This window comes from Gorilla gorilla, chromosome 1, assembly GCF_029281585.2.
Source record: "Gorilla gorilla gorilla isolate KB3781 chromosome 1, NHGRI_mGorGor1-v2.1_pri, whole genome shotgun sequence".
In the NCBI taxonomy this organism is placed as follows: domain Eukaryota; kingdom Metazoa; phylum Chordata; class Mammalia; order Primates; family Hominidae; genus Gorilla; species Gorilla gorilla.
In genome coordinates, this window is record NC_073224.2 from 207,561,669 (window position 1) to 207,574,778 (window position 13,110).

The window sequence follows — 13,110 nt, forward strand, 5'->3', positions numbered from 1 at the left end:
AGATGGGAGAAACAGCAGTACGGATGATGACAAGGATAATGCAGTCATCAGAGGGAAAAGAGATGAAGGGGGGATTACTAGATCTATGTCCTTAAGCAAACAAGAGGCGATGGGATCTACCGCACACGTGGAGGGGCTGACCTTAATTAAAGTCCAAAGTATGTGGGCTGTGGAATCTCCCTTCCAATCGCAGTAGAACTCAATCCAGGCGGTCTCCGGATTTCTCCAGACCACCTCCACCTGGCTTTGTTCTGAGCTGGGCCACCGAAAGTTGAGATTACTGAATGTGTGTGTCTCCCATTAACCCGTAAACCCTCCAAAGGCTGCATCTAAGTCGCCTCTGAATTCTTCACATTCCTCCAAACTCTGGGCCACAGCCCCGCAATATGGGCTTATTGAATTAACCCAAAGAGACACAAAGCAGCCTCTACGCAGCTGGTTTCACAAAGCGGGGCGGTCCTAACCCTGCGCTCTGGGATCCTGACGTTCGAGCTATCTCTCCTCCTCGCCTCTGCTCCCAGCTCTCCGCAGTCCAGCTTGTCGGCTGATCATCGTCCATAGAGGCCACCGTACCCGACGTTTGCGGACAGTGACAAAGAGTCAAGCTTGGTGAAGGTGGAGCCTGAGGACAGGACTGAATGACGATTGAACTGAGAGTTCAGGGGCGGAGTTTGAGGGCGAACTCGGGACAGAGACTGGACAGAGTTCAGGGAGGCGGGGCCTAATGATGGAGCAGGGAGGGGATTGGGCTGAGGGCGGTGCCGGCGCGAGGATTGGGCCGAGCGCCTCGGGGGCGGTCCTTGAGGGGGCGGTGCCGTGTCGGAAGTCAAAGGTCAGTAAATAGTGGTGATGTCATGCAGGCAAGATGGCGGAAGGGTGAGCCTGTCGTTTTGCTCCTAGGCGTTGGGGCCTGAATTCTCCCAGGGTTGGGGTGCTGGGCGAGAGTCACGGTGGGGAGCATGAGATCAGCGGGGGCGTGGACTTATCTGAAAGGGCAGAGTGGAGTCGCATTGTGAGGGGGTGGGCAAGCGGTCTGCGAAGCCTCGGCCCGCAGGGTACATCTGAGGGGGGAACAAACCGGATCCTTGGGCGGGCAGGAATCGCACCGCGGTGCTGCCAGATGTGTCTGTCTTCCACAGGGAGGACGTGGGATGGTGGCGGAGCTGGCTGCAGCAGAGCTACCAAGCAGTCAAAGAGAAGGTAAGCCGGGCCCGTGCCCTTCTTCCCTCAGCAGGGCCCTGCGCCGCCTCAATGCAACCTGGTCCAACCAGCCCCGCCCAACTTTTGCGGGCGCTAAGTCTCAAGGATGAGGCTGATCTGGGCCTTTCTTTTAGCCTCTACCGGTCCACGGGAAGACAGACCTCGACGCAAACCAGTGTGATACTAACCACAGTGAAATAAAGATGGTTTTAAAGGCTGGAGTTAACGAACGTTTTGTAGGAATCCATAGGAAGGAGCAATTTATTCCAGCTCAGGAAATTCAGTTTCTTCGTGAAAGAGAGAACATTTGATACAGATCTTGAAGGAAAAGATTCTAGCAATAAAAAAAACTTGCTCGTATAGTTATTCAAATATTAGAGTATATGCGACAACCAGCACTCTGATAGGTCTTGAGGATACAGACTTCAGCCAAACAGATGTAATCCTGGGCCTTACAAAGCTCACAGTCTAGTGGGGAGACAGCTATTAACCGAGTAGCCAAACAAATAGTTGTTTAGTTACCGTTGTGGTAAGTTCTGTGAAAGGAAAGTACAGGGGCACCTTGTCTATTCTGGTTAGTCAGTAACTCACCAGGGAAGGCCCCTGTGGAGAAGGAACCTCATCAAGGCCAACCCTGCCTAGACAGGATGAAAAGCAAGAACCCAAGCCAGAGATGAGCATGAGCCATACACACTGGTGCCTGATGAGTTCTAAGTAGGGGCTATGCAATGGGCAGTAGAGAGAGAGAGATTAATCACCAGAGAGTGGAAGGCCTTCTTGCTGAATAATCTTTGTGGGATGAGTGATATTTGGCTGTGCCAGTGGGTAATTTGCCAATGTGTATTCCTGTTTCATTTCATGCTTATTTGTCAAAATCAGCCCAACTGAATTGTGGGAAAAGTTGATTACTATTTATCTCAAGCAATTGGGATGAGTCCTGCTTCAGGGCGACTCCAGGAAGCTTCTGACCTCACCTAAATAAGTCCTCTACTCTGGGAGTATTTTTGTTTTGTTTTGAGACAGAGTCTCACTCTGTCACCTAGGCTGGAGTGCACAGGTGCGGTCTCAGCTCACTGCAACCTCTGCCTCCCAGATTGAAGTGATTCTTGTGCCTCAGCCTCCCAAGTAGCTGGGATTACAGGCATGTGCCACTACTCCTGGCTAATTTTTGTATTTTTAGTAGAGACAGGGTTTCACCATGTTGGCCAGACTGGTCTCGAACTCCTCACCTCAGGTGAGCCACCTGCCTCGGCTTCCCAAAGTGCTGGGATTATAGGCGTGAGCCACCACACCCAGACATCTGGGAGCGTTTTTATTCCTCCCTTATCCTGGGTACTCCTGGACAGCCTCTCAGCAATAGCCCAGCAAATCTGAGAATGCCCTGAGCTGTTTATGTTGTTGATGAGGACTGAGAGGCTTGCACCCTAACATTTGATAGAAGAGACCCGAAAGTAGCATGTTTCCTGTTGGGTAATTTCCTGGCAGGAAAGTCTGACATTCATTCAGCAGATGTTGCATGAGGGCCTCCTGTGTTTGTCTCAAGGTTGGTCTTATCATAATTTATGAAAAATAGATAGTTGGCCAACCTTCCGTCTTCATATTTGGAATTCCCAGTTAAAAGCTGGGGTGGGGGTGGAGGTGGGAGTTGTTTATGCCTTTTTGGAAAGAAAAGACGTAATTTCCCTTTTTTTACTTTCTTACTCTTATATGTACTTGGGCAAGTGTTTTTTGTTTTTTGTTTGTTTGTTTTTGAGACTGAGTCTGGCTCTGTTACCAGGCTGGAGTGCAGTGGCTCAATCTCGGCTCTGCAACTTCCACCTCCTGAGTTCAAGTGATTCTCCTGCCTCGGCCTCCTGAGTAGCTGGGATTACAGGCATGTGCCACCACGCCCAGCTAATTTTTGTATTTTTAATAGAGACAGGGTTTCACCATGTTGGCCAGGCTGGTCTCAAACTCCTGACCTCAGGTGATCCGCCTGCCTCGGCCTCCCAAAGTGCTAGGATTACAGGCGTGAGCCACCACGCCTGGCCTCTTGGGCAAGTTTTTAACCTCTCTAGGCCTCAGTTCCTCATCTATAAAATGGGAATACTAACAATACCTACTCGATGAGATTGCGGTGATGGTTAAATGTTAATATATGTAAAACACTAAGAACAGTACCTAGCATACAGTAAGTGCTATGTAAGCATTAGCTGTTATTAAGTGCTGAGGCTGATGGGAAAACCTCTTAGGTACCACCCCCAGTTCGTTTTTCCTTCCATTTTTTTTCTTGGTCTTCTGGTGCTTTCCTATTTTTATGTCCCATTCTGGCTCCATCTGGACCACTCACTTCTCAGCACTCCTTAGAACACATTGCCCTGAAGACCACAGCTATGAGATGGTGCTATCATCTGCTTTCCTCTGCTCCTTACCTCCTCCTGTCCTGTCTTCCTGTGTGTTGTCAAGGGCAATATGACTGACACAAATACGTGTGCATACACGTTGACAGAGAAAGGCATATCATTGCTCTACATACTTACCAGAAAGAAGAAATTAAAAAGAGAAAGGCACCAAATGCTTTTTGGTTCCATCACATATTCCCCAACCTCATCTGGGCCCACATACTCTTCAGTCTCCAATTTGCTTCTCCTCCCCTTAACTTCAGAAACTTTCCCAAAACCTAACTCTTCCCTCGGGTCCCCTATTCAGCCACTTTATCCCTTTCACTTCCAGGAGACCTCATCTACTTTTTGAAACTTCAGGTGAACAAACAGGATCTTTAACTCTCTCCCCACCCTCAAAGCCACCACCTATAAACTTATCTTTACTCACAGTCAGCTTTACCTACCGCTTGCCAAATCCAGTGGGTGGTTTTCAGCCCTTATCTTCCTGGACCATTCTGCTGCATTTGACACTAGTGATCACTCCCTCTCTTGAAACGCTACTCTCTTGGCTTTTGTGACATGATTCTTAAGTCTCCACATACTTCTCCAGACGTTGCTTTTGTAACTGTCTCATGAGTTCCTCTTCCTCTGCTTGCCCCCTACGGGTAGTGTCTGAGGACACTTGTCCTCAGCCCACTGCTCTGTCCACTTTCCAAACTCTTCCTGGGTCACCTTCTCCACTTTCCTGTTAGGGCGACTCTTAGACTTTTGCCTGAACTTTAGTGTTGTGTTTTGCTTTGTTTTGAGATGGGCTCTCGCTTTGTCACCCAAGCTGAAGTGCAGTGATGCAAACATGGTTCTCTGCAACCTCCACTTCCTGGATTCAAGCAGTCCTCCCACCTCAGGCCCCCAAGTAGCTGGGACTATAGGCGTGTACCATCACGCCCAACTAATTTTTGTATTTTTTGTAGAGATGAGATCTCGCCATGTTGCCCAGGCTGGTCTCAAACCCCTGGGCTCAAGCAATCTGCCCACCTTGGTCTCCTAAAGTGCTGGGACTACAGGCATGAGCCACCATGCCCGGCCAGCTTTAGTGTTTGAGGATAGCTATTGCTGGACAGCTATCCTAGACAGCCCACAGTCATCTCAAGTTCTGCGTGCCCAAAGTCATTGTTACCACCTTGTCTCTAGGACTGCTCCTCCTCCAGGATTTTCTCACTTAGCTGGCAGTACTGCATCTACCCAGTCACCTATTTTAGCAGCCTGTGGTGCTTCCATGATTCTTTTCTAGCCCTCAGTCAACATACCTGTTCAGTCACCAAATCCACCTTCTTCCATCTCCTATATCTTGAACCAGTCTCATCCTCTCCATCTTTACTAGCATTGTCCTTACTCACATTTTTCTATTTTCTTTCCTGGATTATTGCAGCAGCCTCCTGACTGGTCTTCCTTCTTCCTCTTCTAATCTTCTCGCCTCTGGACCTTTCCTCCATTCCAGTCACTGGAGTAATTTAGTGAAAAGGCAAATCTCATGTCCCACCCACTTCAAACCTTTGGTGGCTCCCCATCATCCATAGGGCTGACCAGACTCTCCCTGGTTGCCCTTGGCAACCTCTCCAGCTTTATCCCTCACCACTCTTGCTTCACATTTTATGTCCATCAGGACTGTAACGCTTGTAGACGTCACTAAACCCATGTCAACACTTCTTAGCTGACTCCTGTTCTTTTTTTTTTTTTTTTTTTTTTGAGACAGGGTCTCACTCTGTTACCCAGACTGGAGTGCAGTGGCATGATCACAGCCCACTGCAGCCTCAACCACCCGGGCTCAGGTGATTCTCCCACCTCAGCCTCCTGGGTAGCTGGGACTATAGGCGTGTGCCACCACTTCTGGCTAATTTTTTGTATTTGTGTGTGTGTGTGTGTGTGTGTGTGTGTGTGTGGACGGTTTTGCCATAGTGTCCAAACTGGTCTCAAATTCCTGAGCTCAAGCAATCCTCCTGCCTCGGCTTCCCAAAGTGCTGGGATTACAGGCATCAGCCACCGCACCTGGCCCACATCAATACTTCTTAACCAACTCCTGTTCATTCTTTAAGGGCCCATTCCAGGCTTCCGGTCACCACATCTTCCCAACCTCCCCATAGCACAGCAGCTACTGCTCTGCCCTTGCACATCAGCACTATCATGGGACCATTTTCCCCAGTAGACTGTGACCTGCTTGAGGGCAACGTATGTTCATGTTTGTCTGCTCAGAGCTCACAGTCTAGCGGGAAGACAACTGTTTAGTCACACAAGTGGTTACATAATTGAAATTTCAATGGTCCATGTAAATTTAACAAGCAAACATTTTTTGAGTACCTACTGTATGCTCTGTGTCAGATACTGGGGAACCATCAGGGAACAAAACACATAGGACCTGTGTTCACGCAGCTCACAGTTTATCCAGGAAGACAGACATTGAACAGGTCATCTGAAGTCTAAACTATGTTCAGTGTTAAAAAAGAGATAAATTGGGAGGCCGAGGTGGGCGAATCATGAGGTCAGGAGATCGAGACCATCCTGGCTAACACAGTGAAACCCCGTCTCTACTAAAAATACAAAAAATTAGCTGGGCATGGTGGTGGGCGCCTGTAGTCCCAGCTACTTGGGAGGCTGACGCAGGAGAATGGCATGAACCCGGGAGGCAGAGGTTGCAGTGAGCAGAGATCGCGCCACTGCACTCCAGCCTGGGTAACAGAGCGAAACTCCATCTCAAAAAAAAAAAAAAAAAAAGAAGAGATAAAGCAGGGAGAGCCAGCTGAGCCTGAAGAGGCAGCAGGAAGCCCCTCTAGGGAAATGAAGCATAGACGTTGAGGATGAACAGGAGTTTTCCAGATAAGAGGGTTCCTTCATTATGTTTACAGACTTGGTTTTTTTGAAGAGTTAGAACTCTGTATCAGGGAGAGGAAACAATGTGTTCAGATACCCTGAGGCAGGACAGATGCTAGGGCATTTTAGAAACTTGAGGAAGGCCAGCTGGAGCTCAGTGAACGGCACAGTGGTAGGGGATACCAGTCTGCCAGAGGCCAAGTTATATAGGCTTTGTAAGTAAAGGTGGATTTTCAATTTGCTCTTAGGATAGTGTGTAAACTTAAAGAGTGTAAAGCAGCACGGTCTGCCCTGACAGACAAAGCACCCACTGGGTGTCATAAGGAGATGAAGTAAAGGTGGCTGCGACAACCTGGGAGGAATCCAGGTGAAAGAATAAGTTGGCCTGGACTAAGGTGGTGGCAGTGTGGATAGAAAGAGTGAATCAGTAAATGACCCGGGGCACAATTTCATGGTGCCGTGAAATATTTTTTAAAATTTTAATAAAAGTAAATAAGTAAATGACCTCCTCCACCGCCAATTAAGGAGTCCTGAGTTGATATGGAGGCATGATTACCACCCCTGGAGAAGCCTGTAGTTGATAGACTGTGCCATTCAGAAACTTCCCAAGCTAATGAAAAGTGGGCAGGCCCTTCCCAGAAGAACAAACCACAGGAGCGCTCAAAAACATGCTGTAAAAAATGCAGGTGATTATCCCCGTGTAAGATGAAAGGGCTTGCAGGGGGAGTGGCCACTGAGATACTCCAGGAAGCATCCTAGAGTTGGTGAGTCTGAAGCAAGACAGGGCAAGACCTAGAAGTGAGCTGAGGGTCTGCTTTCTCAAGTGAGGTCTGGGTGCAGGCTGAGAAACAGATTGGTTTAGCAGGAGCAAATATGCATTCTGCCCAAAGGAGCTTTGTATATGAATAGAACCTCGGGATGGTAGAACCAAGAAGGCCTCCAAGAGAATCTGATCTAGTCTTTCTCTTGACCGCTTCCTCCTTTGTTGAATGTAAAAATCACATGCCTTTTTACTGATATTAAATTGTTAAGAATTACTCATAAAATAGCTTTCCAAGCTATTGCTGTTACTAATACAATTAGTAATTACTAATTCTTAAACCCGAAGGCAAATAACTTCACATACTGCCTCATATTTCAACTCAATTTCTCTGTAACAAAAAAAGTAAAAATAGAAACACTTTCCTTTGATAAAAAAATCACATGCCTTAGGCTGGGTGGCTCACGCCTATAATCCCAACACTTTGGGAGGCCAAGGTGGGCGGATCACCTGAGGTTGGGAGTTCGAGACCAGCCTGACCAACATGGAGAAACCCCATCTCTACTAAAAATACAAAATTAGCTGGGCGTGGTGGCGCATGCCTGTAATCCCAGCTACTCGGGAGGCTGAGGCACGAAAATCGATTGAACCCGGGAGGCGGAGGTTGCGGTGAGCCGAGATCGTGCCATTGCACTCCAGCCTGGGCAACAAGAGCGAGACTCTGTCTCAAGAAAAAAAAAAAAAATCACATACCTTTTTTTCATGTTATTTGAAACTTGGTATGAATATCGTGATTTAAAGCATATCAAAGCAATTCATCAAAGTCAGTATTGTTTTCAGACTATGCCCCCTCTTTTCCTGTTTGCTCTTGAGAATCTCTGATCTAGATCACCTCATTTTACAGGAGAAAACTGAGAACTAGATGAGACTTACTCATGGCCACATAGCTTGCGAGTGCCTAGGCTGAGCCTCAGTCCTCATGCTCAGAGTAGCAGGAAATTCCCCTGCACTCTCTGCTGTCAGGTAATCCCAGATCATGGAATTGGGACAAATGAGCATTGTTTCTGAGCCCAAGCTCCCCTGCCACTGGAGATTTCTATTTGTCTGTCTGGTACTGAAGAAACACAGGGAACAGGAAGAAGGGGTGGTGGGGGCCAGCTGGCCCTGGCATCCCTCTCTGTCTTCCCACAGTCCTCTGAAGCCTTGGAGTTTATGAAACGGGACCTGACGGAGTTTACCCAGGTGGTGCAGCATGACACGGCCTGTACCATCGCGGCCACGGCCAGCGTGGTCAAGGAGAAGCTGGCTGTGAGTACCACCCAAACCCTCCCAAGTAACTGCCCCTCGCAGCCTGTCCTGTCCTGGGCTCCCAACCTTTCTACCATTAAGTGATTATTTTTCCATATGGGGAAAAATATGTGGATTACTTTTCCTCCCATTTTGAAAGAATTGTGTCTGGCAACCAAACAAGCTGCATATTTTAAGTAATAATTAGTTTTCCCACTTCTGTATTGTTTTAGCAAATGTTTTCCATTAGCAAAGTCATTCATGTTGACAATTTAGAAAACACAGACAAGTGAAAGAAAAGAGAAAGAATGAGAAAAGGAAGAGAGAGAGAGAGAGAGAAAGACTTAGAGACATCCATAATTCCATCTTCCAAAGATGGCTACTGTTAATATTTTGGGGGTGTATCGCTTATGTACACTTCTTTTTCAAAACTGGGGTCAATTGAACACCATGTTTTGTAACCTTTTTTTTTTTGAGTTGGAGTCTCCATCTGTCGCCCAGGCTGGAGTGCAGTGGCGCCATCTCGGCTCACTGCTAAGCTCCGCCTCCTGGGTTCATGCTATTCTCCTGCCTCAGCCTCCCAAGTAGCTGGGACTACAGGCGCCCGCCACCACGCCTGGCTAGTTTTTTGTATTTTTTAGTAGAGACGGGGTTTCACCGTGTTAGCCAGGATGGTCTTGATCTCCTGACCTTGTGATCTGCCCACCTCAATCTCCCAAAGTGCTGGGATTACAGGCGTGAGCCACCGCACCCAGCCCTTATTTTTTTACTTAAACTGCAAACCTTGTTCTAGAGTGTAGTAAGTGGCATGGTATTCCACTATGTGGATTTAACCAGTTGCTGCTTTCCTATTTCAGTTTTTTCCAGTATTGTACACTGAGCTACAGTAAACATTCTACTAAACCTTTACCCAGTGCCATAATATTTGCTTTATAATAAAATTGTGGAGGTATCACAGAATGGTTAGGTTAAGCCTTTTACTATCTACTCAAAACTGCCTTCCAGAAATGTTGTACCAACTTATTTTCTTACTGGTCCTGTTCTTTGGTGGTGGTGGTTATTGTTTTGAGACGGGGTCTCTCTCTGTCACCCAGGCTGGAGTGCAGTGGCATGATCTCAGCTCATTGCAACCTTTGCCTCCTGGGCTCAAGTGATTCCCCCACCTCAGCCTCCCAAATAGCTGGGACCACAGGTGCATGTCACCACACCCAGCTAATTTTTGTATTTTTTGTAGAGATAGGGTTTCACTCTGTTGCCCAGGCTGGTCTCAAGCTCCTGAGCTTAAGGGATCCACCTGCTTCGGCCTCCTGAAGCGCTGGGATTACAGGCATGAGCCACTGTGCCTGGCTTGTTTGTTGTTTTCTAATTTTAGATTCAGGGGATAACATGCACAGGTTTGTTACATGGGTATATTGTGTATATGCTGAGGTTTGGGCTTTTAATGAGCCCATCACCGACTAGTACCCCATAGGTAGTTTTTCAATCCTTGTCCCCCTCCCCCAATACTGTTTTTATTAATCAGAAATGTACAGTGGAAACCTCTTATAAGATGGAAGTTAGATTCTAAAGTCAGTGTGAGAAGGAAAAATTGTGGTCAAAGATATCCCCGCAAAGTTCTGAAGTTTCCAGTGAGGTAAAGCATACTGTTTTTTATATTACAATTTTTCCTTTAGCATTGGAACAGATTGTAGCTTCTTAATTTGATCACCAGCTGAATCAATTATCTTGTAATTAATTACTCATGTTACAAAAAATGAGTTTTGGAATTTTTTTAGTCAAGCTTATTTTGCTGAATCCTCTTGTAAAATACCGTCCACCTGCTAACCACAGCTACTGATAAGCATGAATGACAAGTTGTAACCCTGCTGAACTGCTATAAGTCTAGTCAATAGCAGAGATATCACTTGTTTATTTCATTCATTTATTCTTTTTTTTTTCATTCAACAAATATTGTTACCTGTAACAATATGTGCCAGGCACTATGATAGGTTCTAGGTTTAAAATGCTTCAGCAGCTTAATCAAGAGTAAATAAAATTTTCCATGAGGTTTTTAGACCCTGTTCTCAGCACCCTATCCCTGTCTGCTGGAAGGCATTCTGACCAGTGTGGTCTGTATAGTGACCCTCAGTTGGTCCCAGACAAGGCAAGGCTATCTGTTCTAATCCTGCCCATATGTTTCCAACCTTTTGTACAAAGTATTCTACTTCCTGAGCAATGATGATGATGAAATTGCAGTATTACAGTACTGCAGTTTATTAAGCATATGCTGTGTGCCAGGCATTGTCCATACCCTATCTTTTAATCTTCATGGTAACCCTATGAAGGATGTATACTTAACCCCATTTTATAATAAGGAAACTGAGGTTCAGAAAGGGTTTCGGTCTCATGACCAACAAGTGGTAGAGCAAGGATTCAAACTAGCTTTGTCTAACTCCGAAGCTAGTACCCTTTCCACCACTCTACCCATAGGCCCTCTTCCCTGTTGATATGTCTATGGCATGGACCTTCTCTGGCCAAGTTTTGACCAGCCTGACTGACCTTGAAATTTTGATGAAACAGCCAATCAAAGATCTCTGATCTACACAGGCCTACCATGGCCCTGTTCTGCAGCCCCACTTGGGGGATGGAGGACCCTTGCCTCCTCCCTCTCCTGCAGCCCCAGAGATGGGTGAAGGGTCGTGAGCGCTTCCCTGGTCCCCCAACACACGGTACACCTTTGCCCCAATGTTTTACCCCCATACCCCAGATTGCAGCCTGTTCCCGGGGCGCTTGCTTCCTCTGCCCATTCTCTATACAGACGGAAGGCTCCTCAGGAGCAACAGAGAAGATGAAGAAAGGGTTATCTGACTTCCTAGGGGTGATCTCAGACACCTTTGCCCCTTCGCCAGACAAAACCATCGACTGCGATGTCATCACCCTGATGGGCACACCGTCTGGCACAGCTGAGCCCTATGATGGCACCAAGGTATTCACTGACAGTCTCCCCTGCAGATGCCTAACATCTGTAACCTGGGCTTTAACTTCCATCCTGTACTCACAAAAGCAGCCCATGTTCAGGCTAAAAAATAAATATGGGTATATTATTAATAGTAAATCAGAAAATACCAGTAAGCAAGGACAGGATAATTATTTTTAAACTCACAAATGCATCACCCAAAGAGAACCCCTGATTTCTTATTGGTATATAACCTTACATTTGTTTTTGTTTATAAACATAGGTAAAGATAGTTTGGTTTTTTCTTCTGAACAAAAAAGACATTTTATACATGCAGTTTTATAACCTACTTTTAAAAAATCAACAAACATAGCATCTTTCCTAATCATCTTTTTTTTTTTTTTTTTAATGAGACAGGATCTCACTCTGTCACCCAAGCTCTCTCTGGGGCTCATTGGCACAATCACGGCTCATTGCAGCCCCGACTTTCCAGGCTCAAGGGTCCTTCCACCTCAGTCTCCTGAGTAGCTGGGACCACCGGCGTGAACCACCACACCCAACTAATTTAAAAAAATTATTTTGGTAGAAACGGGGTGTCACTGTGTTGCCCAGGCTGGTCTCAAACGCCTAGGCTCAAGTGACTCCCAGCTTGGTCTCCCAAAGTGCTAGGATTACAGGGGTGAGCCACTGTGCCCAGCCAGCCATAATTTTTAATGTCTTTAAATTCTTACAAGTGAATATAGCATTATTTATTCCATTATTTCCTTCATGTTGCATATTTGGATTCCTGTCAGCTTTCAAGCATAATAAGGAACGCTGTGGAGAGCATTTTTAGAGGCATAATCTCCATATTTGGGTTATTTAGACTAATTTCTAGTAATACACGTATAGGTAAGGGGAGAGAGGTGTCTTCAGAGCACTTAAAGCAACAGCCACAGTAGCATATTTTTGCTGCATTTTCTTTTCTTCTTCTTCTTTTTTTTTTTTTTTTTGAGACAGGGTCTCACTCTGTCACCCAGGCTGGAGTGTGGTGGCATGATCCCAGCTCACTGCAGCTTCAACTTCCTGGGCTCAAGTGTTCCTCCCACCTCAACCTCCCTAGTATCCCTAGTAGCGGGGACCACAGGCGTGCACCACCACACCTGGCCTTTTTTTTTTTTTTTTTTTGTAGCGATGAGGTCTCCCTGTTCTGCCTAGGCTGGTCTCAAACCCCTGGGCTCAAGTGATCCTCCTACCTCAGCCCCCTAAAGTACTGAGATTACAGGCGTAAGCCACCGCGCCTGGCCACGTTGTATTTTCTATTTCATGGAGTGTTTTCTTCTAAATTCACAATATAATGTCATGGCAGTTGGGCCCTCTTCATAGTTTGGTTTTGTTTTTTGTTTTGAAATAGGGTCTCCCTCTGTCCCCCAGGCTGGAGTGCAGTGGTGCGATCACAGCTCACGGCAGCCTCTATCTCCTAAGGTGCTCCTCCCACCTCAGCCTCCTGAGCAGCTGGGACTATAGGCACACATCACCACGCCCAGCTAATTTTTATGCTTGTAGAAATAGGGTTTCCCCATGTTGCCTAGGCTGGCTTTGTAGCATTTTATCACATTGACTTCTGTTTTTTTTTTTTTTGAGATGGAGTCTCTCTGTCGCCCAGACTGGAGTACAGTGGAGCAATCTCGGCTCACTGCAACCTCCACCTCCTGGGTTCA

General features: G+C 46.6%; 1 protein-coding gene across 4 annotated transcripts in view; it reads left to right on the forward strand.

Annotated features, from left to right (window-relative positions):
- Nucleotides 1-804: 804 nt before the first annotated feature.
- The window catches only part of BSDC1 (BSD domain containing 1), a 29,385-nt gene continuing 17,079 nt past the window's right edge, over nt 805-13,110 (forward strand). The window contains exons 1-4 of one of the 4 annotated variants that reach the window (XM_019014634.4): nt 805-876; nt 1,140-1,200; nt 8,380-8,496; nt 11,222-11,440. In XM_019014634.4, the coding sequence (XP_018870179.1) occupies nt 866-876; nt 1,140-1,200; nt 8,380-8,496; nt 11,222-11,440 (408 nt within the window). In that variant the 5' untranslated portion in view covers nt 805-865. The remainder of the gene's footprint in view (nt 877-1,139; nt 1,201-8,379; nt 8,497-11,221; nt 11,441-13,110) is intronic. The other 3 variants (XM_019014640.3, XM_019014625.3, XM_019014630.3) reach the window with 3 other exon arrangements.